This window comes from Salvelinus namaycush, chromosome 42 (assembly GCF_016432855.1).
Source record: "Salvelinus namaycush isolate Seneca chromosome 42, SaNama_1.0, whole genome shotgun sequence".
In the NCBI taxonomy this organism is placed as follows: Eukaryota; Metazoa; Chordata; class Actinopteri; order Salmoniformes; family Salmonidae; genus Salvelinus; species Salvelinus namaycush.
Window position 1 is genome coordinate 8,938,805 of NC_052348.1, and position 27,427 is coordinate 8,966,231.

A 27,427-nucleotide genomic window follows, 5' to 3' on the forward strand; every position below is an offset into this window, starting at 1 on the left:
TTTGCTAAGAAATTCATTCCCGTTTTTTATTTTTTTATTGCATTTTCTCCCCGGTCCCTAAAAGTCTTTGCTCCGTGAAAGAAACAGAGATGACAGAGTACTTCATCAATGTCAACAAGATTGAAGCATTCGTTCTATCGATTTGTGACATTCTGGTGAGCAAGGGTTTATTTAGTCTTCTACGGCAACATGTAATGACAGAAGAGAAGCTGCATGTACTGTATCTACACTGAAGAAAATATAAACGCAACAAATAAAGTGTTGGTCCCATGTTTCATGAGCTGGAATTAAAACTCCCAGAAATATTTCATAAGTACAAAAATATTATTTATCTCAAATTTTGTTCACAAATTTGTTTACATCCCTCTTAGTGATAATTTCTCATTTGCCAAAATAATCCATCCACCTGATAGAAGTGGCATATCAAGAAGCTGATTAAACAGCATTATCATTACACAGGTGAACCTTGTGCTGTGCACAATAAAAGGCCACTAGAATGTGCAATTTTATCACACAACACAATGCCACAGAGGTCTCATATTTTGAGGGATCGTGCAATTGGCTGTTGCCAGATAATTTAATGTTAATTTCTCTACCATAAGTCACCTCCGTTGTTTTAGAGAGTTTGGCAGTAAGTCCAACCAGCCTCACAACCGCAGACCACCGGGGAGGGGGGGGGGGGGGGGGGGGGGGGTCGACTCATTCTGATTGGCTGGGACTGGCTATCAAGTGGGTGGGCCTATGCCTTCCAAGGCCCATCCATGGCTGCGCCCCTGCCGTCATGTGAAATCCATAGATTAGGGCCCAATTTATTTCAATTGACTGATTTCCTTATATGAACTGTAACTCAGTAAAATCTTTGAAATTGTTGCATTTATATTTTTGTTCAGTATAATTACAGATAAGTTGACTAACAAATAGCATACCAAAATGTAGGAAATTATAAGCAGAATCAGGCAAAAAACAAAAACACCCCCTGTCAAATGTTTTTTTGCCGTCTCTGATTGTAGCCTATAGCGCATTTTCTATATTTACGTGTTATGGTTGGGTGCGGGGCCTCTGATTTTCACTTTATTACATATGGTGAGGAGGATGGGGTGGGTTATTAGCAATTGCTTGCTGGTGCGGGTGAACAAACCCGTACACCAATGTCTGTGTAATTTGTACCACCTCTCTCTTCCAGGAGGAGGGTCCGAAGGTGCTGGTGGGGAAGGAGGAGGGGTGTGAGGAGGGTCTGGGGAACCCTGAGTGGACCATGGTCATGGAGGACAACCAAATTACACCTCCTTCTGAACCCACAGTGGAACAAGCTGAGCAGCACAGGACCACACACAGTCTCACTGAGGTGAGTCCACTGTGAACTACTGTCTGAATGGTATTAGGTCAGGACCTGTATCCACAAAGCCTCTCAGAGTAGGAGTGCTGATCTAGGATCAGTTTATCCTTTTAGATCATAATGAATAAGATTATATGGAAAGATCCTCGATTAGCACTTCCACTCTGAGACTCTTTGTAGATATGGGCCCAGGTCTTGATTGATTTTGTCTTAAGTGTGGGACCATGCCTTTGAATTATCAAACCATTAAAGAGTGTCAAGTAATCCAATCAACTAACATGTTTGCATAGTACTCATAGCAATCCCTCATTGCCCATTCAGATGCTCTATAGCAGGGTGCTCATATCAGATTTCTTGATCCAACATCCTCTCACTCTATATCTCTTACAGTCAGTAGACATGGAGGATGGGAAGCCTGATCTGATGCTGGTCAAAGAGGAGACAATAGAGGACGGACAAGAGAGCATTGATCTGCTGAGTGGACTAAAGATGGGGGAGCAAGGTAAGGGAGAAATACATATAGCCTACATAGAGTAATATACAATATCTTCAATGAGAATAGATGAACCGCTTGTCTATTTTTGAAATCAATACAACTTGTATTTACATACAAAAACACACATTATCATGTATGAACTTGACCAGGTAATTGACAACAAAAAAAACTCCATATGTAGAGTTCTCTGCCATGTTTGTAAAGTCTATTTTGTAACCTCTTCCTGCAGGTGGTTGGCTGGAGGCTAACAGAGGAGACTGGGCGGCCATCTTAGATTCCCAGACCCAGGCGGGTGCAGCCAAGGGCCCAGGGGACAACATCACTGAGCAGGGCTTGACCAGAGGCGACATAGTGGAGGTCAGTGGATGGGACAGCATCCTCAACTCTGGGCTGGGGAACAACACTGTTAACCAGAACCAGAAGCACAAAACAACATATCCATGACAACAGACTGGCTGAGACCAGGGCGAGATGTAGATTTGGTCCGTGGGGACGGGGAGGTGTCTGTATGCGGCTGGAAAGAACAGACACAGACTCGGCTAGCGATGTTCCGTTCTGCTCCTAAAGTTGTGATTCAGAGAGACTGATGGCGCCTCAGGTTAACCCCCTAACAGGTGCTACCTTCAGCCTGCCTTCTATAGGATCTATCAACTGGAACATGGACCCCTGCAACAACACAGAGAGGAGCTACCTCAGGATACACCAGCAGAAAATGATTAGTGTATGCTGATATGTAGTAATAATAATAAATGTATTTCTTTATTTTATATAGCGCTTTTCATACAGAATGTCAGTCTCTTTTAAAAACCAAACTAAAACAAATTCAGGGAGCTGGCAGTTCATGGGAGAGGGTCTTCCACAGCTAGATGATGATGCAGTTCAGTAAAGGAGTAGCTTGATTGGAGGTGGCATCGATGGTACAGCCAGGGAGGGAGACATATCAGTCAGACAAGCCTGTAGTTTTTCATCAAGCACCTCTGTCTCTACAGTTCACAGCTCCTCCTCCTCTGTAGGTAGGCTGGAACCTCCACCACCGAATGTGTAGCCCCCATCTGGGTGATGCATCGGCAGCAATAAGGGCCTGGAGACCAGCACACCTGGGCAGTAATCAGCAACAGTCGAGCCTCTGTCATCCCCTCACACCACAGTCCACATCGTTCCATGTAGTACTAGTTAGTTTGTTTGTAGTTAATTATGTTGGTTTTGGATGTATAGGGAAGTGGATGAGGTGAACTGAGGAAAGAATGAGTATGATGAGATAGAGTAGATGATATGGTGATGGATGGGGTCTGTAAAAATGCTTCACTGATGAAGAGTGACAAAAGTTGACCCTTTAGGTTGATACTGGTGTTTTATAGTGAGTTAAGGATAGTGCCTTAATTTATGTTTACTTGCCATAAAATAGTGAAGCTGTGTGTGTAATGTAATGTTGAACCTTTTCCGAAGTCCTCAAAATTTCATTTTATCAAAGCAAGGGTGCCAGATTTACAGAAAAATGTATATTACCATAGTGAGAAAAGTTATTCTACTTGTCACATGTATGGTTTTGTGCAATAAAAGCACTGCACTTCACGTTATGTATGACCATTTAGTTGAAATTAAATACAAACTTGACTGTGCTGACTGACAATATTTTTAAATAATTGCAGGGACTGAGTTTCCTTTATCTCAGTCGAAACAAAACATTATACTTAATTATTGAATCAACACAAATGGAAATGTTTAATAATAAACTCCAATCGCTACATATTGTTAGGTACTTGAATTATTGTTAGAGATGGGCTTGACTGTGGTTTTATAATATGTCATGTTTCTGTGTGTACAGCAAAGAGTTTCTTATATAAACCTTCATGCTTTTCTGTTCAATATGTGTTTACAGTCTGCAGTCCATGAGGACCTGCTGATATCCGATGTTGCTGGCGGGAGAGACTGGACCTCTGAAGGGGCTGGTGTCAAACCCTGGGCCCGGATCTGGACCCTGGATCAGGAGCCTTCGCTCTTCCATCCCAAGTCAGTACCAGGACCGAACCACGAGGGACAGAGACTCCACCACCACCACACAGAACACAACCAGTGGACAGGTAGACTGAACAACAGTCCTGGTGGTCATCAGAGAGACAGAGGCTCCAGTCAGGGATCCAGTCTGCAGCCCAGACCCTTCTCTTCACAGTCTCAGTGCAGGGATGAAGCAGGGGCTGATAGAGATAGACCCTCCTGTTCCTATGATACAAACACCACAGTATCCATGATGATCAGAGCAGGTCATCCTGGGCTTCAGCCTTCACAGAGAGCGGTAGGAGACCCCTCTGGTGGGAGTCTAACAGGAAGTCTGTCTTCTCCTTCAGGGTCTCGTCTAATGCCTTGTGAATGGGTCCATAGAAGGCCTGGGTCAAGCCTTCCTCAGGTACCTCATGGTTACCCCACCATTACAGACCGAGTCAGGATGGGTGTTCACCACAAGATGTACTTAACCTATAACACAGGGCACCATCCAAACAAAACCCAAACAATGGCTAGAGGTCAAGGAGGGAACTCAAATACGAACCACCTGAGGGTGGTCGCTCCTGCTTCTACCTCCTCTGGTGTCATTGGGTCAGAACGTGGGAGGCAGAGCATTAAGACAGACGCCGACAAGCCGTACGCCTGCCCCACGTGTGCGAAGTGCTATGCTGAGGCGAACTATGTGAAGGAGCACCAGACCGTTCACACCAAGGAGAGACCCTTCAAGTGTAAACTATGTTACAAGAGCTTCTCCTTCCGGAGTAACCTTATCAGACATAGGAGTGTCCACAATGGGAAGAAACCTTTCAGTTGTACCCAGTGTCATATGCGCTTCTCTCACTCGTCCAACCTGAAAAGGCACCAGAGGGTCCACACAGGGGAGAGCCCTAAAGCTGCCCCCAGTGTGAGAACAGGTTCTCCCACCAGAACCAGCTGAAGATGCACCTAAAGGACCACACCGGAGAAAGGCTGTTTGCCAGGAAGAGGTTCTCAGAGAGGAGCTACCTCAGGATACACCAGCAGAAAAACAATTCCACTCTATAACATAGAAAGTAACCATTCCACTCGATAGCTTCTGACGTTTAGATCAAACCCTGCATTAAAGACAAAGATGAATTTTCATCATCAGCAGAAAAGATCCACAGACGCATTTGAAATAAAGTGTAGCAGATTTCAGTGTTGAATATTCCTGGGTAAAATACTGCATCCAGACATTGTGTGATATTTAAGCCTAAAAAGTCTATTACGTATTGTTTTTGTACTGTGTAGGCTATATGATGTTCACAAATGCCTATTTGATCAAGTTCATGCAGATTTTCTGTTGAGACATTACACTGACATTTTTGTCATTTAGAAGACTTAAAATTAGTGCATTCATCTTAAGAAAGCTGGGTAAGACAACCACAAAACAGTTATAGCAAGTACATTTTTCCTCAAAGTACTTCGTGCCTTCAGAAAGTATTCACACCCCTTGACTTTTTCCACATTTTGTTCTGTTACAGCCTACATTTTAAATTTATTACAATCGATTCATTGTCAATGTGGAAATGTGTTTTTCGCAATTGTCTTAAGTCAATGAGTATTCATGCCATCTATTATGGCAAGCCTAAATACGTTCCAGAGTAAAACTGTATTTAACAAATCACAAGTTTTATGGACTCATTCTGTGTTCAATAATAGTGATTAGCATGATTTTTCAATGACTACCTCATCTTTGTACCCCACACATATAATTACATGTAAGGTCATTCAGTTGAGCTGTGAATTTCAAACACAGATTCACACACAAACACCAGGGAGATGTTCCAATGCCTCACAATGAAGGGCACCTATTGGTAGATGGATTTTTTAAAAAGCAGACATTGAATATCCGTTTGAGCATGTTGAATTTATTAATTACCTTTTGGATGGTTTATCAGTACACCCAGTCACTACAAAGATACAGGCGTCCTTCCTAACTCAGTTGTCGGAGAAGAAGGAAACCGCTCAGGGATTTTACCATGAGGCCAATGGTAACTTTAAAACAGTTACAAAGTGTAATGGTTGTGATAGGAGAACTGAGGATGGATCAACACCACTGTAGTTACTCCACAATACTAACCTAATTAACAAAGTGAAAGAAGGAAGCCTGTACAGAATAAAACTATTCCGAAACATGCATCCTGTTTGCAAATGTGGCAAAGCAATTCACATGTTATGTTTGGGGCAAATCCAATAAAACACATTACTGAGTACCACTCTCCATATTTTCAAGCATAATGGTTGCTGCATCATGTTATGAGTATGCTTGGAATCGTTTTTCAGGATAAAAAAACGAATGGAGCTAAGCACAGGAAAAACCCTAGTTCAGTCTGCTTTCCACCAGACACAGAGAGGAATTCACCTTTCAGCAGGACAATAACCCAAAACAGGAGGCCAAATCTACACTGAAGCTGATTACCAAGACGACAGTGAATGTTCCTGAGTGGCGGAGTTACAGTTTTGACTTAAATCTACTTGAAAATCAGGCAAGACCTGAAAATAGTTGTCTAGGAATGATCAACAACCAATCTGACAGAGCTTGAAGAATTTTGAAAAGAATAATGGTCAAATGTTGCACAATCCAGGTGTGCAAAGCTCTTAGAGATGTATTCAGAAAGACTCACAGCTGTAATCACTACCAAAGGTGATTCTAACACATTGACTCAAGGGTGTGAATACTTATGTAAATTAAATATTTCTGTATTTTATAATTACATTTGCAAATATTTCTAAAAAACGTTTTCACTTTGCCACTCCACACACAGAGACGCATACAAAGCGTCAAACTCTCTCGCCCTCCATTTGTCAAATCTGACCATAATTCTATCCTCCTGATTCCTGCTTACAAGCTAAAATTAAAGCAGTAAGCACCAGTGACTAGATCAATAAAAAAGTGGTCAGATGAAGCAGATGCTAAGCTACAGGACTGTTTTGCTAGCACAGACTGGAATATGTTCCGGGATTCCTCCAATGGCATTGAGGAGTACACAACATCAGTCATTGGCTTCATCAATAAGTGTATCGAGGATGTCTTCCCAACAGTGACCGTACATACATACCCCAACCAGAAGCCATGGATTACAGGCATCGTCCACACTAAGCTAAAGGCTAGAGCTGCTGCTTTCAAGGTGCGGGACTCTAACCCAGAAGCTTATAAAAAATCACGCTATGCCCTCCGACGAACCATCACACAGGCAAAGCATCAATACAGGACTAAGATCGAATCGTACTACATCGGCTCTGACGCTCATCAGATGTGGCAGGGCTTGCAAACCATTACAGACTACAAAGGGAAGCACAGCCGAGAGCTGCCTCGCATAGACGAGTCTATGCTCGCTTCGAGGCTAATAACACGGAAACATGCATGAGAGTACCAGCTGTGCCGGAAGACTGTGTGATCACACTCTCCGCAGCCGATGTGAGTAAGACCTTTAAACAGGTCAACATTCACAAGGCCGCAGGGCCAGACGGATTACCAGAACGTGTACTGCGAGCATGCGCTGACCAACTGGCAAGTGTCTTCACTGACATTTTCAACCTCTCCCTGTCCGAGTCTGTAATACCAACATGTTTTAAGCAGACCACCACAGTGCCTGTGCCCAAGAACACTAAGGTAACCTGTCTAAATGACTACCGACCCGTAGCACTCACGTCTGTATCCATGAAGTGCTTTGAAAGGCTAGTCATTGCTCACATCAACACCATCATCCCAGAAACCCTAGACCCACTCCAATTTGCATACCGCCCCAACAGATCCACAGATGATGCAATCTCTATTGCACTCCACACTGCCCTTTCCCACCTGGACAAAAGGAACACCTATGTGAGAATGCTATTCATTGACTACAGCTCAGCGTTCAACACCATAGTACCCTCAAAGCTCATCAATAAGCTAAGGACCCTGGGACTAAACACCACCCTCTGCAACTGGATCCTGGACTTCCTGATGGGCCACCCAAAGGTGGTGAGGGTAGGTAACAACACATCCGCCACGCTGATCCCCAACACAGGGACCCCTCAGGGGTGCATGTTCAGCCCCCTCCTGTACTCCCTGTTCACTCATGACTGCACGGCCAGGCAGGACTCTAACACCATCATTACATTTTGCAGATGACACAACAGTGGTAGGCCTGATCACCGACAACGACGAGACAGCCTATAGGGAGGAGGTCAGAGACCTGGCCGTGTGGTGCCAGGACAACAACCTCTCCCTCAACGTGATCAAGACAAAGGAGATGATTGTGGACTACAGGAAAAAGAGGACCGAGCAGAGGGTAGTGCGAACGGCCCAGTACATCACCGGGGCCAAGCTTCCTGCCATCCAGGACCTCTATACCAGGCGGTGTCAGAGGAAGGCCCTAAAAATTGTCAAAGACTCCAGCCACCCTAGTCATACTGTTCTCTCTGCTACCGCACGGCAAGCGGTACCGGAGCACCAAGTCTTGGTCCAAGAGGCTTCTAAACAACTTCTACCCCCAAGCCATAAGACTCCTGAACATCTAATTGAATGGCTACCCAGACCATTTGCATTGCCCTCCCCCCTCCCCCTCTTTACACCGCTGCTACTCTCTGTTGCTATTATCTATGCATAGTCACTTTAATAACTCTACCTACATGTACATACTACCTCAACTGCCCCTGCACATTGACTCTGTATCGGTACCACCCTGTATATAGTTTCGCTATTGCTATTTTACTACTGCTCTTTAATTACTTGTTACTTTTATCTCTTATTCTTATCCATATTTTTTTTAAACGCCATTGTTGGTTGGGGCTCGTAAGTAAGCATTTCACTGTAAGGTCTATATACCTGTTGTATTCGGCGCATGTGACTAATAAAATTGGATTTGAACAGCAGGAGGGGGCTTCAGAGGATGCTTCAAAGACTCCTGCCACTTGTTGGGCCCAAAGGCCTCGACACCTATTATTTCACACCTTAGTGCTAATTGAATTTGTATCTGGTCTGTCCTTGCGAACCTGGGAGCCTTAACTCAGCATTCAGTCCCCATAAAATAAAATAGCATTGTAATGTACTTTCTTTTTTTCTTCTTGGCTTTCAAAATTGCATCAGACCAAACACTATTCACTCAGTTCCAGGTTGGATGGTGTCCTCAGGTCTTTGCTCTTGCAAACAAACAGCACCCTCCGTATAGCTTGGAAAAAGAAAACCTTTTGTAAAAAAAAAACACATAAAAAAATGTGTGAGCTCACATGCAGCTGTGTCTCTCTCAATGAGGGGGGGAGTGTCCTACTTGTATGTAGGTACTGACATGTATGTGTAACTGACAGGTGCACACACACACACAGTACATGTTTTTAAACTTATGTAAATTGTTAAGTCTTTTGTCTGTAATGTCTTTTTCCTTATGTGTCGGCCACCAGTGAGACTAGCCGTTGTCATTTGCATCGGCTAATGGGGATCCTAATAAATCAAATCAAATATGCTTCCAAGCCGAACTGAAATTTTATCAGAAACATGTTGGGTCGATTTCACAGGTTTCTATTTTCTTACAACCAGTCAAACGGAAATTTTGCACAGAACATATTTTCCATTTTATCCCTGGTCTATAAACGGAAGAAGCAGAAATGCCAGTGAAAAATTCACCCATTCAAACATTCATTCAATCATTTATGACATTCTGTTGAGCAAGGGTTTATTTCGTCTTCTAGGGCAACATATCAAAACAAATGTTATAGGTCACATACACATTTTTAGCAGATGTTATTGTGGGTGTAGCGAAATGATTTTAATATAATAACAGGAGACAAGCTACATGTATACAAGTATATGTTGACTAACAAATAGCCTACCAAAATGTCGGAAATGATAAGCAGAAACATATCTAAATTTGGCAGCAACAAAAAAATCATGCGGCCTTTGTAAAAAAAATCGTTCCGCCATATTTGACAGTAGCCTACATCGGATTTTCTATATTTGCGGGTAAGGGTCGGGTGCAGGACTCAGATGTTCCCTTTATCACGTTTAGTCGGGCGGTTGCGGATAAGTTATTAGCAATTGCGGGTGAACAAAAAACTGACCCGCACATGACTAGCAAGCGTACGGTTTTCATTTAACCACACCCTTTGAGCTATGACGCCAACCAATAACGTCGTTTCTCTTCTGTGTAAACGGAAGTGAACAGTGACCAAGAACAATTTCTACATTTGCGTTTTTATTTGGACGTTTATTGACACCATGGAAATCAAAATATGACAAATTTAACCGCACAGCATCACATACTTAGCCCATATAGTCTTTAATTCTCGTTGGATAGAGGACTTGGTTGATAGATGTTATCTAGCTAGCTGCTAACTTTGGCTAACAATGGCTAACTGTTTGGTTTTTCACACTCAAATAGCCTCCATCATGGAGGTGCTAGCAAATGCAGCTGTGGCAGACATTTGTAAACTCGTAGACGACGACTATGCAGTGTTTCGTTTGGAAATTTCTCAAAGCCAGAAAGAAAACAGGACATTGCGGAGGAAACTACAGCTACTGGAACTGAAGGTGGCACGGGAGCGCGTCCCCGCCAGTCGTCCCAGCAGTGTCAAGATCCTCGACCTACACAGAAGCATAGCAAGAGGTACATTTCCTGGAAGGCAGAGGCTGCGCAGCCTGTCGATGTTCATATGGTGTAGTGCCTGTCCCCCCGTTCCCCTCTGCACGTGTTCATATGTGTTACCCAGAATTGGGTCTTGGTCAGTTTTTGAATAGTGTGCAGTAATTCCTCTAATTACTTATCTTGCAGACACATCATATTCTAACCAGATTATTGACTGCATTTCCTATTATTTACTCAATGAAAACAATGTGATACATGGAACACAATACATATCAATAACAGTATATTAAGAAGTTATGATAAGTGTTACCTTACATCCTTTCCAAATCTTGTCAAAACTGCCAATAGTTTACAATATACCACTGAGCATTGACAGTAGCTAACCATCCACCTCTTCTCCCCCAATTACTTTCTCAGGTGAAGGACATCTCACTGGAGGCCACAGGAGGGGTGTGAAGCCAGCAGGACACAATACATGGGGAGATGACCAACCAATCACTGTTGATGAGAGGAGTGGAACCTCAACCCATCACATTATCATGATAGAGGTTAGTGTAATAGTGTTGCATTAAAAATGAGTTACTTTGTAAATAAAATTGCAGTAAGGTTCCCCTCAGCTATTAATTTGCTTACATGTACATCCTTATTTATCTGCCATTGGGGAGCTTGTGAGACTTCCCTACGACATTGTTATCGAATTCTTAAGGGTCAGTAGCAAACTGCTCGCCCACAGGACGCCATACACATTGTCTGCGGTTGTGAGGCTGGTTGGACATACTGCCAAATTCTCTAAAACAACATTGGAGGGGGCTTATGGTAGAGAAATGAACAGTAGTAGTCAGTATACCAATTACATGCTCCCTCAAACATCTGTGGCATTGTGTTGTGTGACAAAACTGCACATTTTAGAGTGGCCTTTTTATTGTCCCCAGCACAAGGTGAACCTGTGCAATGACACCAGTCATGTGGATGGATTATTTTGGCAAAGCAGAAATGCTCACTAACAGAGATGTAAACCCATTTGTGCACCACATTTGAGAGAAATACGTTTTTTGTGTGTATGGAAAATGTCTGGGATCTTTTATTTCAGCTCATGAAACATTGGTCCAACACTTTACATGTTGCTTTCATATTTTTGTTAAGTGTAGCTAAAATTGTCCGTGATGAGATTCGAAATCGCAACCCTTGGTTTGTTTTTGCGTTAAGTAACCATCTGTCTTCAGTACACTCAAAACAACCTAATTATTATAAATTATATTCAGTCAAATAAGCCACATGTAGCAAATAAGGCATAACATTTGTTAACCAAATTCGACACTCATTGAACTCCATATAAAAACTACACACTTAGTGAGCAAAAAAAAAAAAAAAACATCTTCTGGAGAAGACAGATTTTGTGCCCAGTTATCCCTTTGAGACATCTCTAATTGTACATGCGTTATGTTTGCAGTTTGTAAGTGTGGGATATGGGGTTATAGAATAGTTTATTTTGACATTCATACAGACAAACTTTTATAAACAATAGAAGCTATTTGGACACTACCATGTTAATCTGAGCCTTGCTGTTGGAAAACCACTACAGTGCCTGACTTTTGGCTTTGGCAGTTGCACCTCCAGACTTCACTCCTCGACTTCTGTCTAGTGGGTTTCTTACCACTCAAACAAGCCCATTGTTGTTCAATGCACCATGAAAGTTGTACTTTCTTGTTCCTCGTTTTGTAGGTTAATAATTTGCATCGTAGAATTCATAAAACACGGTCATATAAGACATATCAAAATGTATGTGTTTCTGAGTGAATTTACCTACTATATACCGGTTTATCTTATTTGACAGCCGAGAAGAAGCACAAAGCCGAAAAGTTAGAACTGTTTCATTAGAACTACAACTCCCACCAGCTGAACAAGTCTTTGTCTTTCGACAGTTTGCCGGTCTACAAAAAACATTATTTTGTTTGTTGCCTTTTTAAAAAAGTATTGTCTGGCAACGTTCAGTCAAAAAGCTCCAGTGTAATCGAATATAAAACGCATAACGGACGGTCACTAACAGGTTATTATTGTCCTGTGAGGCTGCTGAGTTGTAGTTCAAATTAGACTAACTTTCGCCAATGTGTCTTCTTAAGCGTCAAATGTTTTCAGGTATGATCAAATGAATATACGAATATCATTTTATATATATATCTTATATGACTGCGTCATGAATTTGATGATATAAGGTTGAAGCCCATGCAAAAACCGTATGGAACTGGAAACAGGAAGTAGGCAGGTTTTCATAATAACCTCCTCTCTTTTTGTGTCAGTCTGCAGATGCAGAGTCTGCAGGTCCTGGGGTTAAGCAGGAGAGGTCTGAAGGAGAGGATGATCCACGACACAACAGAGACATCCAGACTGGAGCAGCGGCTGGAGTGGCACCCCCTATAGCCACGGAGGACCCCACCACCCTCCCAGTGCAGCCCAGGAGCCGACACAGCATCACGGAGGTCAGTGGAACGCCGAACACCGTCCTCAAGTCAGAGACAGATACAGAGACTTTAACGGTGCTGGAGCGACTGGGCTGTCCTCCTGCTCCCTGCTCAGAGTATTTACTTCACGGTAATCTGAGCCCGAGGACGGTTCTGTCCCATCAGGACTCAGGTGACGCGTTACAGACTGGCAATGATCTGTCCTGTTCATATGCTACAGAGACACAGATGATACCTGGTGACATGCCTGTGGGCTTAGATACACAGACTAATCCAATGAGAGTGGACTGGAACCGTTACAGTAGTAGTGTATACTCTGAAAGGTACCTAGATAAGAAAGGGGAGGGTCTGGTCGAAGATGAGGTGACTGTGAAAGTGGAGGGCGACACTCCTCTGATATGGAATCCAGACGAAACTCACTTAGGAGAAGGACACTCGCAGGGCAACAACAGTGACTTCTTAGACTACAGGAAAAGCTTAGAGACAAATATAAATGTCGCGACCCACTCCCCTTTACACGTGTTCAGGGAATGCGACCCAGTGTCAATGTCGGTGGGGCCTTCTGATTCACACGGCCACGTCCTTTTTGATCAGGTATTGAACTCAGACGACAGGGCGAGAGCCCAGGTTCAGGGAGGGGGCGCAACATCAGGCAATAGTAAAGAGAAACCGTTCCTCTGCATGTTTTGTAACAAAGGCTTCAGCTGCCTCCAGAAGGTGGAGATTCACCAGAGGGTCCACACAGGGGAGAAACCCTTCAACTGTACCCAGTGTCATATGCGCTTCGCTGAGGCTGGCAACCTGAAGAGGCACCAGAGGGTCCACACAGGGGAGAAACCGTTCGTCTGCCACCTTTGCCGGGCCAGTTTCTCCCACTCGTTCAACCTGAAAAGGCATCAGAGGGTCCACACAGGGGAGAACTCTACAGCGGCCCCCAGTGTGAGAAGAGGTTCTCCCACCAGCACCAGCTGAAAATGCACTTGAAGGTCCACACGGGAGAGAGGCCCTTTGCCTGTAAGCCTTGCGGGAAGAGGCTCTCAGAGAAAAGATACCTCAGGATACACCAGCAGAAAACCATTCAACTGGATAGCTGCTGACGTTTAGATCAAACCCTGCATTAAAGACAAAGTTTAATTTTCATTGTTGTCAGCAGAAAATATCCACAGATGTATCTGGAATAACGAGAGTGACAGATTTCAATGTTCAATATTTCTGGGTAGAATATTGCATCCAGACATTGTGTGAGATATATATATATATATATATATATATATATATATATATATATATATATATATATATATATATATATATATATATACATATACACAGTTGAAGTCGGAAGTTTACATGCACTTAGGTTGGAGTCATTAAAACTAGTTTTTCAACCACTCCACACATTTCTTGTTAACGAACTATAGTTTTGGCAAGTCGGTTAGGACATCTACTTTATGCATGACAAGTAATTTTTCCAACAATTGTTTACAGACAGATTATTTCACTTATAATTCAATGTATTACAATTCCAGTGGGTCAGAAGTTGACATGAACTAAGTGGACTGTGCCTTTAAACAGCTTGGAAAATTCCAGAAAATGATGTCATGGCTTGAGAAGCTTCCGTTAGGCTAATTGACATCATTTGAATCAATTGGAGGTGTACCTGTGGATGTATTTCAAGGCCTACCTTCAAACTCAGTGGCTCTTTGCTTGACATCATGGGAAAATCAAAAGAAATCAGCCAAGACCTCAGAAAAGAATGTGTAGACCTCCACAAGTCTGGTTCATCCTTGGGAGCAATTTCCAAATGCCTGAAGGTACCAGGTTCATCTATACAAACAATAGTACGCAAGTATAAACACCATGGATAACGCAGCCGTCATCCGCTCAGGAAGGAGACGCGTTCTGTTTCCTAGAGATGAACGTACTTTAGTGCGAAAAGTGCAAATCAATCCCAGAACAACAGCAAAGGACCTTGTGAAGATGCTGGAGGAAATGGGTACAAAAGTATCTATATCCACAGTAAAAGGAGTCCTATATCAACATAACCTGAAAGGCTGCTCAGCAAGGAAGAAGCCACTGCTTCAAAACCGCCATAAAAAAGCCAGACCACGGTTTGCAACTGAACATGGGGACAAAGATCGTACTTTTTGGGGAAATGTCCTCTGGTCTGATGAAACAAAAATAGAACTGTTTGGCCATAATGACCACCATTATGTTTGGAGGAAAAAGGGTGAGGCTTGGAAGCAGAAGAACACCATCCCAACCGTGAAGCACGGGGGTGGCAGCATCATGTTGTGGAGGTGCTTTGCTGCAGGAGGGACTGTTGCACTTCACAAAATTGATGGCATCATGAGGCAGGAATATTATGTGGATATATTGAAACAACATCTCAAGACATCAGTCAGGAAGTTAAAGCTTGGTCGCAAATGGGTCTTCCAAATGGACAATGACCCAAAGCAAACTTCCAAAGTTGATTCAAAATGGTTTAAGGACAACAAAGTCAAGGTATTAGAGTGGCCATCACAAAGCCCTGACCTCAATCCTATAGAAAATGTGTGGAAAAATCCTATAGAAAAAGCATGTGTGAGCAAGGAGGCCTACAAACCTGACTCAGTTACACCAGCTCTGTCGGGAGGAATGGGCCAAAATTCACCCAACTTATTGTGGGAAGCTTGTGGAAGGCTACCCGAAACGTTTGACCCAAGATAAACAATTTAAAGGCAATGCTACCAAATACTAATTGAGTGTATGTAAACTTCTGACCCACTGGGAATGTGATGAAAGAAATAAAAGCAGAAATAAATCACTCTACTATTATTCTGACATTTCACATTCTTAAAATAAAGTGGTGATCCTAACCTAAAAGAGGGATATTTTACGAGGATTAAATGTCAGGAATTGTGAAAAACTGAGTTTAAAGGTATTTGGCTAAGGTGTATGTAAACTTCTGACTTGAACTGTATATACACTGAGTGTACAAAACACCTGCTCCTTCCATGACATAGACTGACCAGGTGAATCCAGGTGAAAGCTACGATCCCTTGTTAATATCACTTGTTAAATCCACTTCAATTAGTGTCGATGAATGGGAGGAGACAGGTTAAAGAAGGATTTTTAAGCCTTGAGACAATTGAGGCATGGATTGTGCATGTGTGCCATTCAGAGGGTGAATGGGCAAGACAGTAGATTTAAATGCCTTTTGAACGAGGTACGGTAGTAGGTGCCAGGCGCACAGGTTTGAGTGTGTCAAGAACTGCAACACTGCTGGGTTTTTTATGCTCATGTATCAAGAATGGTCCACCACCCAAAGGACATCCAGCCAACTTGACACAACTTTGGGAAGCCTTTGAGTCAACATGGACCAGCATCCCTGTGGCACTCTTTCAACACCTCATGTCCATGTCCATGGGGGGGGGGGGGGGTACAACTCTGTATTAGGAAGATGTTCCTAATGTTTTGTACACTAAATGTATATGCCAATAAAGTCTTGCTACATAGTGTTTATACAGTGTAGCCTATATGATGTTCAAGTTTCATTACTTCCGTTCAACTACTTACTTTTTAAAATAAACTACATACATTTTCTCATTAAAAGTTAAGTGATTTTTTTGTTGTTGACACGTGTGGTGTTCATGTGGTGTATTTTAAAACTTTGTTTAATAAATACAAAATGGGACTTTTCATTCTAAGACTTTCATTGAGACTCTCTTTAATATACATCACAGCTGATCTCACCCTATTCTGCATAAACATGACAGCTCTTTATAACAAATATACACTTACTAAATATATCTACACACTAACAAATACCTACTGTACATGTCAAAATAGTTTAGTCAGGTTTGTCTGACTTTTGCCTTATCATAGCGGACTCATATTTACCCACAACATCATATTTATGTCCACCATGATGGGTTTAACAACTACGAAGTAATTCTGTAACTACAGTATAGGACTCAAACATAGTGGGGATGGGTAAACACTATGTTTAAAGTGTGTTTATCTGTGTACGTACCTGAGGGAGTGTATGTCTGTATCACCTGTCTCTTCCAGGAGGGACTAGAGGTGCTGCTGATGAAGGAGGAGGGTCTGGGGAACCCTGAGGGGACCATGGTCATGGAGGACAACCAGACTACACCTCCTCCTGAACCCATAGAGGAACCAGCTGAGCAGCACAGGACCACACACAGTCTCACTGAGGTGAGCCCAATGTAAACTACTGTCTGAATGGTATTAGGTCAGGGTATGTATCCACAAAGCCTCTCCATAGCAGGGTGTTCATATGAGATTTCTTGATCCAACATCCTCTCACTCTGTATTTCTTACAGTCAGTAGACATGGAGGATGGGATGCCTGATCTGCTGCTAGTCAAAGAGGAGACAATAGAAGACGGACCAGAGAGCATTGACCTGTTGAGTGGACTAAATATGGGGGAGCAAGGTAAGGGAGAAATACATATAGCACATTGTCTTCCGACAGGTGGTGTCACTCCTACAAGACGCTAGCTCCTCATTGTACTGGTTTCAATCATAGTACCAATCCCATTTAGCAAACTCCAGAAGGCGCTCTGGTCAGTTGACAGGAAAATTGAGCTCTTTGGCCATGCACACCAGTGGTGGGTTTGGCGTCGAAAAACGGATATGGTGGTGGATCTTTGATGTTATGGGGGTATTTAGCCTCCTTTGGTCCTGGGACCCTTGTTAAGGTCAACGGCATCAGGAACTTTACCCAGTACCAGGACATTTTAGCCAAAAACCTGGTTGCGTCTGCCAGGAGGGTGAAACTAGTCCGCAAGTGGATCTTCCAGCAAGACAATAACCCCAAGCACATATGAAAATCCACAAAGAAATGGTTAATTGACCACAAAAATCAACATTTTGCAAAGGCCATTTCAGTCTCCGGACTTCAACCCCATTGAAAACCTGTGGTTTGAAGGGGACAGTTCATAAGCACAAACAAAGGATATCAAGGACCTGGAAAGATTATGCATGGAGGAATGATCCCTCCCAATGTGTTCTCTAATCTCATAAAACATTTTAGAAAAAGTCTCTGTTGTTATCCTCGCAAAGGGTGTGTGCTGGAGTATTGAAAACAGGGGTGGCAATAACTTTGACACCTATCTTTGAGATGTATTTTTATTATTTGTTAAACAAAATCTCTGACCAATTGTGTTATTATAAAATAATATAATTTGAGCATACAATATAGCTCAGTATTTGAATGATTTGTTGTATACAGTCTTTTATGCTCATCTTTATCAAGGGTGTCAATAATTTCTACATATTAGAACATAATATTGGATGTTCACCAGTAACAATTTTTTAATTCAAGGTTTATAACGTCAGAAAACAATAGTATAGCAACGGACGTTTGATTCACTACGTAGGCTGGTCAAAATGTTGCAAGTTCTACCAACAGCCCTAGCAACAGAAGCTAGAACTCATCGAATCCCATTGTGATGCTGGGGGACACTATTTGGCATGACATGTTCACCCATACAAAAAATATATATTTCATGGTTTAATAAAATATGTCAATTCAATAATGATTTACAGCAGAAAAACTATAGTCCACGCCCTATGGCTCTACCATATATGGTTCAAATGTTAGACGATTTACTCAGAGAATTTAGCATAATTAGAGTGAATAGGATGCCATCACGGCCATGGTCAAAAAGTAGTCACTCCTAATAGATATACCTCAATGTGAATAGTGAAGTGCCTGGCTATTCTTTTTTCTTCATTCATAAAATGAAATCAATACAACTTATGTTTACATACAAAAACACACAATGTATGAACTTGACCAGGTAATTGACTTAAAATCTCCATATGTAGAGTTCTCTGCCATGTTTTTAAAGTCTATTTTCTAACCTCTTCCTGCAGGTGGTTGGCTGGAGGCTAACAGAGGAGACTGGGTGGCCATCTTGGATTCCCAGACTCAGACGGGTACAGCCAAGGGCCCAGGGGACAACATCCCTGAGCAGGCCAGGACCAGAGGCGACATAGTGGATGTCAGTGGATTGGACAGCATCCTCAACTCTGGGTTGGGGGACAACACTGTTAACCACAACCAGGAACAGACAGTGGAACACAAAACAACATACGAATTTAGTCTCCATGACAACAGACTGGCTGAGACCAGGGCGAGGTGTAGATTTGGTCCACGGGGACAGAGAGGTGTCCGTATGCAGCGGGAGAGAACAGAAACAGTTTCGGCTAGCGATGCTCCATCCTGCTCCTATAGTTGTGATTCAGAGAGACTGATGGTGCCTCAGGTTAACTCCCTAACAGATGCTGCCTTCAGCCTGCCTTCTATAGGATCTATCAACTGGAACATGGATCCTGTGACAACACAGACACTCCCTGGCCTTCGTCCTCCTCACACTCTCCTAATGTTAAACAATGCCTCAACACTAAATGGCTACACAAGCCCATTGACACATGACAGTATTAGGATTAATGCTGTCAGTCGATCTGGTGGCAAAGAGAAGCGCTTCCCGTGTTCATTCTGTGGGAAAGCCTTCAGTTTCCCAAAACAGGTGCAGATCCACCAGAGGATCCACACAGGGGTAAAACCCTTCAGCTGTACCCAGTGTCACATGTGCTTCGCTCAGACTGGTGACCTAAAGAGGCATCAGAGGGTCCACACAGGGGAGAAACCCTACAGCTGCCCCCAGTGTGAGAAGAGGTTCTCCCGCAAGCACCAGCTGAATAGGCACCTGAAGGTTCACACGGGAGAGAGGCCGTTCGCCTGTACACACTGCAGGAAGAGGTTCTCAGAGAGGAGCTACCTCAGGATACACCAGCAGAAAGACCATTCCACTCTATGACATAGAAAGGAACCGTATCACTCAATACCTTCTGAGGTTTAGATCAAACCCAGCATTAAAGAGAATAATAATTGTCATTGTTGTCAGCAGAAAAGATCCACAGATGCATTTGGAATAGCGAGAGTAACAGATTTCAGTGTTTAATATTCTTTGGTAGAATAATGCATCCAGACATTGTGTGATATACTCTGTGTACAAAACATTAAGAACACCTTCCTAATATTTAGTTGCACCCCCCATTTTTGCCCTCAGAACAGCTTCAATTCGTCGGGGCATTGACTCTACAAGGTGTCAAAAGCATTCCACAGGGATGCTGGCACATGTTGACTCCAATGCTTCCCACAGTTGTGTCAAGTTGGCTGGATGTTCTTTTGGTGGTGGACCGTTCTTGATACATACGGGAAACTGTTCGGTGTGAATAACCCAGTAGTATTGCGCCTGGCACCTACTATGATAGCCCATTCAAAGGCACTTAAATATTTTGTCTTGCCCATTCACCCTGAATGGCACACATACACAATCCATGTCTAAATTGTCTCAAGGCTTAAAAATCCTCCTTTAACCTGCATCATCCCCTTCATCTACACTGATTGAAGTGGATTTAACAAGTGACAACAATAAGAGATCATATTTCTTTCACCTGGTCAGTCTATGTCATGGAAAGAGCAGGTGTTTATAATGTTTTGTACACTCACTGTATAAGGCATTTATACAATGAACAAAAATATAAATGCTACATGCAACAATTTCAAAGATTTTACTGAGTTACAGAAATTAGTCAATTGAAATAAATGAATTGGGCCCTAATCTATGGATATCACATGACTGGGCAGGGGTGCACCCACTTGGAAGCCAAGTTTTTTGTTCAGTGTATTTATGATGTTCACAAATGCCCGTTACATTACTTCCATTCAACTACTTCATTTTTTTCCCCAAGACACTTTTAATGAGAAAATGTTTATCAAGTTCATGCAGATGTTTAGTTGAGACGTGTATTTGTAGTTTTCATATGGTGTATTTAACACTTCTTTATGTTTAATAAACACAAAATGGGACTTTCATTGAGACTCTCTTTAGTGTACATCATATCTGATCTCGCCCTATTCTGCATGCACCCAACAGCGCTTTAACCAATATACACTTACTAAATATACCTACACATACCCACACACTAACAAACACCTATTGTACACATCAAAATAGTTTAGTCAGATTTGTCTGATGACTTTTGACTTATCATGCTGACTCATATTTATCCACAACATCATATGTGTCCACCATGATGGGTTTAACAACAATGAAGTCATTCTGTAACTACAGTATAGGACTCAAACATAGTGGGGAAGGGTAAATGTTGAACATGTTTTATCTGTGTGTGCATGTAACACAGGAGGCTGGAGTGAGGAGGACGGCTCATAATATGGGCTGGGATGGAGTCAATAGAATGGATGTGTTTGATACCATTCCATTTACTCCATTGCAGCCATTACTATAGGCCTCCTCAATTAAGGTGCCACCAGCTGCCTCTGATGTGTACGTACCTGAGGGAGCGTATGTCTGGCCGGCAGGGATATCCTTGTCTCATCGCGCACTAGCGACTCCTGTGGCGGGCCGGGCGCAGTGTACACTGACCAGGTCGCCAGGTGTACAGTGTTTCCTCCGACACATTGGTGCGGCTGGCTTCCGGGTTGGATGTGCATTGTGTCAAGAAGCAGTGCGGCTTGGTTGGGTTGTGAAAATTGAATTACGTTCTATTTACACGTTCTTAAATCGGGGCCATAGTGACTTGTCAGATAAATATCAGCAAAATAGCTAGCTAGCTTCTTAAGACCGTCGTGTCTCATCTTTCTGAACTGAGCTTAACAGATTTCAGTGTGGAATATTGCATCCAGACATTTTTTACACCTTTATTTAAGTAGGCAAGTCAGTTAAGAATACATTCTTATTTTCAATCACGGCTTAGGAACAGTGGATTTACTGTCTTGTTCAGAACGACAGATTTTTACCTTGTCAGCTCGGGGATTCGATCTTGCAACCTTTCGGTTACTAGTCCAACGCTCTAACCACTAGGCTACCTGTCACCCCACATTGTGGTATATACAGTTGCTAGTGAAAGTCCACACACCCCTTGCACAGTCTTCACATTTTGCTGCCTTCAAATTAAATCTAAAAGGGGATTCAATTAGTTTCTTTCCTACCTATCTACACAACCTACTCCACATTTTCAAAGTGAAAGAAAAATTATAGAACATTTTCCAAAATCACATTAATAATACAAAAAGCATATGTCCATTGTTTTTGTTAAAATTGCTCAAGCTCTGTACATTTGGTTGAGAATAATTTGATGGACAGCAATCTTCAAACCGGAGACTGGACCACTCAGGAAAGCTCAACACCTCTTGGAAATCTATTCTGTTGTGTCTTTGGCATTAAATGTGTGTAATTGTCCTGCTGAACAATAAAACATTATCCTAGGGTTAGGTTTTCAGAAGACTGAGGTGGATTTCCTCTAACCTTTACCCTGGGCTTTGTTCCTGTCATATTTATTTTGATCCTGACAAAAGTCCCCAGTCCCTGCCAGTGACAAGCATAGCCATAACATAATGCTGCCTCCACAATAATTGAAAATACAGAGTTGTATTGGATTTGACCGAAACCTGTTTTTTATTTAGGCCAAAATGTTCATTTCTTTGCCGTGTTGTCTTTCAGTATTACTTAACAATCCTTTTGCAAACAGAATGGATGATTTGGAGTGGATTTTTAAACACAGGCTTCATCCGTTTCACTTTGTCATACAGGCCAGTATTGTGGAATGTATGCAATGTTGTTGATCCTCTGTACTTTCAGGTATTGTGGCGTCAGCATCATGTTATGGGTATGCTTGTCACCGGCAGGGACTTGGGAGTTTGTCAGGAAAAAATAAAACTCTATCCCAGGGTTAGGTTTTCAGAATTATTTTTACCTAGACTTTGCTCCTTTAATATTTATTTTGAACCCAGTACCTGCCGATGACAAGCATACCCATAACATGATGCTGCCACAAATACTTGAAAATAAAAAAGGTTCCACTCTGCGTTGCGTTGTACCGGATTTGACCCAAACCAAAGATGTGCAATGCGTGTGTAGACTTTCACTAGGCACCTGAAGGTCCACATAGGAGAGAGGCTGTTCACCTGTATGCACTGTGGGAAGAGGTTCTCAGAGAGGAGCTACCTCAGTTTACACCAGCAGAAAATTAACATGGTATAGTGTATAGTGAGTGACATGTAATGCAATACTAGTTAGTTTGTTGTTAATTCTGTTGGTTTTGGATGCACAGTTGAAGTCAGAAGTTTACATACACTTAGGTTGGAGTCCTTTATGGCTGCAGGGGCAGTATTGAGTAGCTCTGTTTAAGGTGCCCATTTCAAACGGCCTCGTACTCAATTCTTGCTCGTACAATATGCATATTATTGTTATTATTGGATAGAAAACACTCTCTAGTTTCTATAGCCGTTTGAATTATGTCTCTGAGTGGAACAGAACTCATTCTACAGCACTTTTCCTGATATGGTGTGAGATTTCAGAAATCTTGGCCCCTGCTCCCAGGTCAGTTCATAAGTCCCTGTGAAAGCTATGATGCTACAAACACTGCCTACGCCTTCCTCTAGATGTCAGTAAGAGGTGACAATTTGAATGGAGTCGATTGCGCAATCAGTGCCTGTATAAAACGACAAAGACCGGATGTACCGTTCTTTTCCTGCTGCGCCTGACGCACGATGTACGTTGGACCTGCTCTCTTTCCAAGCTTGGGTTTAGCCAGTAATATTTCGCCGGTCATGTTTTTACTCGTTATAGGTGTTAAAGACATCATAAGGTAGTTAATTTAAACCGTTTTATAGCAATTTATATCCGTTTAGTGCGATTTTGAGGCAATTCTTGGTGATGCACTTTGAAGCTTTGGGCACGTTTCCAGTACCGGTCGAACGTTAGTGGGCATTTCGACGGACAATAGGACATCTTTCGACCAAAAGAAGATTAGACCCAAGAAAGGATACATTGCCCAAGATTCTGATGGAAGATCACCTCATAGTAAGAAATATTTAAGATGATAAATCGTTGTTCTGTCGAAAAATTTTAAACGCATATTCCGCCATTTTCTTTGGTATAGCTTCGCTTGGCGAACCCTGTATTGCACAGTAAGGATAATTTTAGAAATGTAATTCAGCGATTGCATTAAGAACTAATTTGTCTTTCGATAGCTGTCCAACTTATATTTTTTTAGTCAAGTTTATGAATAGTTAATCATGAGACAAGATCACTGTCAAATATGGCGCCCGACATTTTCAGGCTAGTTTTGCTAGTTTTGTCATTGTATAACCACGGTTTTTTGTGGCTAAATATGCACATTTTCGAACAAACTCTATATGTATGTTGTAATATGATGTTACAGGAGTGTCATCGGAAGAATTCTGAGAAGGTTAGTGAAAAAATTAATATATTTTGGCGATGATTACGTTATCGCTCTCTTTGGCTAGAATCAATGCTCTGGTAACGTTTGCACATGTGGTATGCTAATATAACGATTTATTGTGTTTTCGCTGTAAAACACTTAGAACATCTGAAATATTGTCTGAATTCACAAGATCTGTGTCTTTCCATTGCTGTGAGCTGTGTATTTTTAAGAAATGTTTTATGATTAGTAATTAGGTAATACACGTTGCTCTGTGTATTTATTCTAGTCGAGTTGTGATGGTGGGTGCAATTGTAAACTATGATTTATACCTGAAATATGCACATTTTTCTAACAAAACCTATCCTATACAATAAATATGTTATCAGACTGTCATCTGATGAGGTTTTTTCTTGGTTAGTGGCTATCAATATCTTTATTTGGCCGAATTGGTGATAGCTACTGGTGGAGAGAAAAAATGGTGGACGAAGAAAAATGGTGTCTTTTGCTAACGTGGTTAGCTAATAGATTTACATATTTTGTCTTCCCTGTAAAACATTTTAAAAATCTGAAATGGTGGCTTTATTCACAAGATCTGTATCTTTCATTTGGTGTCTTGGACTTGTGATTTAATGATATTTAGATGCTACTATTTAATTGTGACGCTATGCTAGCGATGCTAATCAGTGTGGGGGGGGTGGGGGATGTTGTCATAGGTGTACCGACCTCGGGCTTGCAGCCATAAGAGGTTTTTAAAACTAGTTTGTCAACCACTCCACAAATTTCTTGTCAACAAACTATAGTTTTGGCAAGTCGGTTCTGACATCTACTTTGTGCATGACACAAGTAATTGTTCCAACAATTGTTTACAGACAGATAATTTCACTTATAATTCACTGTATCACAATTCCAGTGGGTCAGAAGTTTACATACACTAAGTTGACTGTGCCTTTAAACAGCTTGGAAAATTCCAGAAAATGATGTCATAGCTTATCAGAAGCTTCTAAAGCCAACTGACATCATTTGAGTCAATTGGAGGTGTACCTGTGGATGTATTTCAAGGCCTACCTTCAAACTCAGTGGCTCTTTGCTTGACATCATGGAAAAATGAAAAGAAATCAGCCAAGACCTCAGAAAAACAATTGTAGACCTCCACAAGTCTGGTTCATCCTTAGGAGCAATTTCCAAATGCCTGAAGTTACCACGTTCATCTGTACAAACAATAGTACGCAAGTATAAACACCATGGGACCACGCAGCCGTCATACCGCTCAGGAAGGAGACGCGTTCTGTCTCCTAGAGATGAACGTACTTTGGCTGCGAAAAGTGCAAATCAATCCCAGAACAACAGCAAAGGACCTTGTGAAGATGCTGGAGGGAACAGGTACAAAAGTATCTATATCTACTGTAAAACGAGTCCAATATCGACATAACCTGAAAGGCTGCTCAGCAAGAAAGAAGCCACTGCTCCAAAACCGCCATAAAAAGCCAGACTACAGTTTGCAACTGCACATGGGCACAAAGATCCTCTGGTTTGATGAAATAAAAATAGAACTGTTTGGCCATAATGACCATCGCTATGTTTGGAGGAAAAAGGGGGAGGCCTGCAAGCCGAAGAACACCATCCCAACCTTTGAAGCACGGGGGAAGGCTACCCGAAATGTTTGACCCACGTTAAGCAATTTAAAGGCAATGCTACCAAATACTAATTGAGTGTATAAACTTCTGACCCACTGGGAATGTGATGAAAGAAATAAAAGCTGAAATAAATCATTCTCTCTACTATTATTCTGACATTTCACATTCTTAAAATAAAGTGGTGATCCTAACTGACCTAAGAAAGGAAATTTTTACTAGGATTAAATGTCAGGAATTGTGAAAAACTGAGTTTAAAGGTATTTGGCTAAGGTGTATGTAAACTTCCAACTTCAACTGTATAGGGAACTGGATGAGGTGAACTGAGGAAAGAATGAGTATGATGAGACAGAGTAGATGATATGGTGATGGTTGTTGTGATGGTGTCTGTAAAAATGCTTCATTGATGAAAAGTGACAACCTTTTCCTGTTCTTTGACGCTGGTGTTTTATAATTAGGAAATTATAGTCCTTTAATTGATGTTTACTTGACATAAAAGTAGTGAAGCTGTGTGTAATGTAATATTGAACCTTTTCCAAAGTATTAAAAAATTCATTTTTATCAAAGTGAGGGTACTAGATTTACGGAAAAGGTCAAGTGTTAACATAGGGTAAGTAAATCCATTTGAATTTAATAACTTTTTGAATGTAACCTTCCATAGATATTTACCCATTGTGGAATTGATCCGAACCTGACTATATGGACCTGAATGCCAAAACATTCGCGAAATAAAGGTGCTTAAAGTTGACCCATTTTGCATATCCCAAAAGATAAACGGTTGAGAATGATAAAAAGAAATATTTTCTAAGTGACCTTTTTAAAAACCTTTAACGTCAATGATCTAAAAACGTGTAAAAGCGGATTTTTTTTTCATCTGAAGTTTTTGGGGTTTTCCCGCCATCGATTGAGACACAACATGCTCTTGAATATAAACAGGGTGGGTGTCATTTCAATCATAGAAATAGATACAGTGCCTTCCGAAAGTATTCACACCCTTTGACTTTCCACATTTTGTTGTTAATTTAAAATGAATTTCAATTGAGATTTTATGTCTTTGATCTACACACAATAACCCATAATGTCAAAGTGGAATTTTGTTTTAGAAATGTTTACAAATGAATTAAAATGATAAGCTGAAATGTCTTGAGTCAATAAGTATTCAACACCTTTGTTATGGCAAGTCTAAATAAATTCAGGAGTAAAACTGTGTTTAACAAATCACATAAGTTGCATCATGGACTCATTCTGTGATCAATAATAATGGTTAACATGATTTTTCAACGACTACCCCATCTCTGTATCCAAAACATACAATTATCTGTAAGGTCCCTCAATCGAGTAGTGAATTTCAAGCACAGATTGAACCACAAAGACCAGGGAGATTTTTCAATACCTCGCAAAGAACGGCAACGATTGGTAGATGTGTACAAATTTTAAAAAATGACGCTCAACATCTCTTTGAGCATGGTGAAGTTATTAATTGGGCTTTGGATGGTGTATAAATCCCAGTCACTACAAAGATACAGGTGTCAGAAAGGAAGGAACTGCTCAGGGATTTCACCACAAGGCCGATGGTGATTTTAAAACAGTTACAGAGTTTAATGGTTGTGATATGAGAGAACTGAGGATGGATCAACAACATATAGGATGATC

General features: G+C 41.7%; 2 protein-coding genes across 5 annotated transcripts in view; both read left to right on the plus strand.

Annotated features, from left to right (window-relative positions):
- Positions 1–27,427, plus strand: part of LOC120034801 (zinc finger protein GLI4-like) — a 320,522-nt gene that overhangs the window by 255,656 nt on the left and 37,439 nt on the right. The window contains exons 4-7 of one of the 4 annotated variants that reach the window (XM_038981429.1): positions 1,184–1,345; positions 1,727–1,838; positions 2,062–2,189; positions 3,712–5,684. The exons of 1 other annotated variant lie outside the window; for it this stretch is intronic. In XM_038981429.1, the coding sequence (XP_038837357.1) occupies positions 1,184–1,345; positions 1,727–1,838; positions 2,062–2,189; positions 3,712–4,770 (1,461 nt within the window). In that variant the 3' untranslated portion in view covers positions 4,771–5,684. Of the gene's footprint in view, positions 1–1,183; positions 1,346–1,726; positions 1,839–2,061; positions 2,190–3,711; positions 5,685–27,427 lie in introns of those variants that run through there. 2 more of the 4 variants (XM_038981425.1, XM_038981427.1) reach the window with 2 other exon arrangements.
- The window catches only part of LOC120034820 (zinc finger protein 713-like), a 36,298-nt gene continuing 19,790 nt past the window's right edge, over positions 10,920–27,427 (plus strand). The window contains exons 1-3 of the mRNA XM_038981465.1: positions 10,920–10,965; positions 12,715–12,894; positions 16,930–17,076. Coding sequence (XP_038837393.1) covers positions 10,957–10,965; positions 12,715–12,894; positions 16,930–17,076 — 336 coding nt within the window. The 5' untranslated portion in view covers positions 10,920–10,956. The remainder of the gene's footprint in view (positions 10,966–12,714; positions 12,895–16,929; positions 17,077–27,427) is intronic.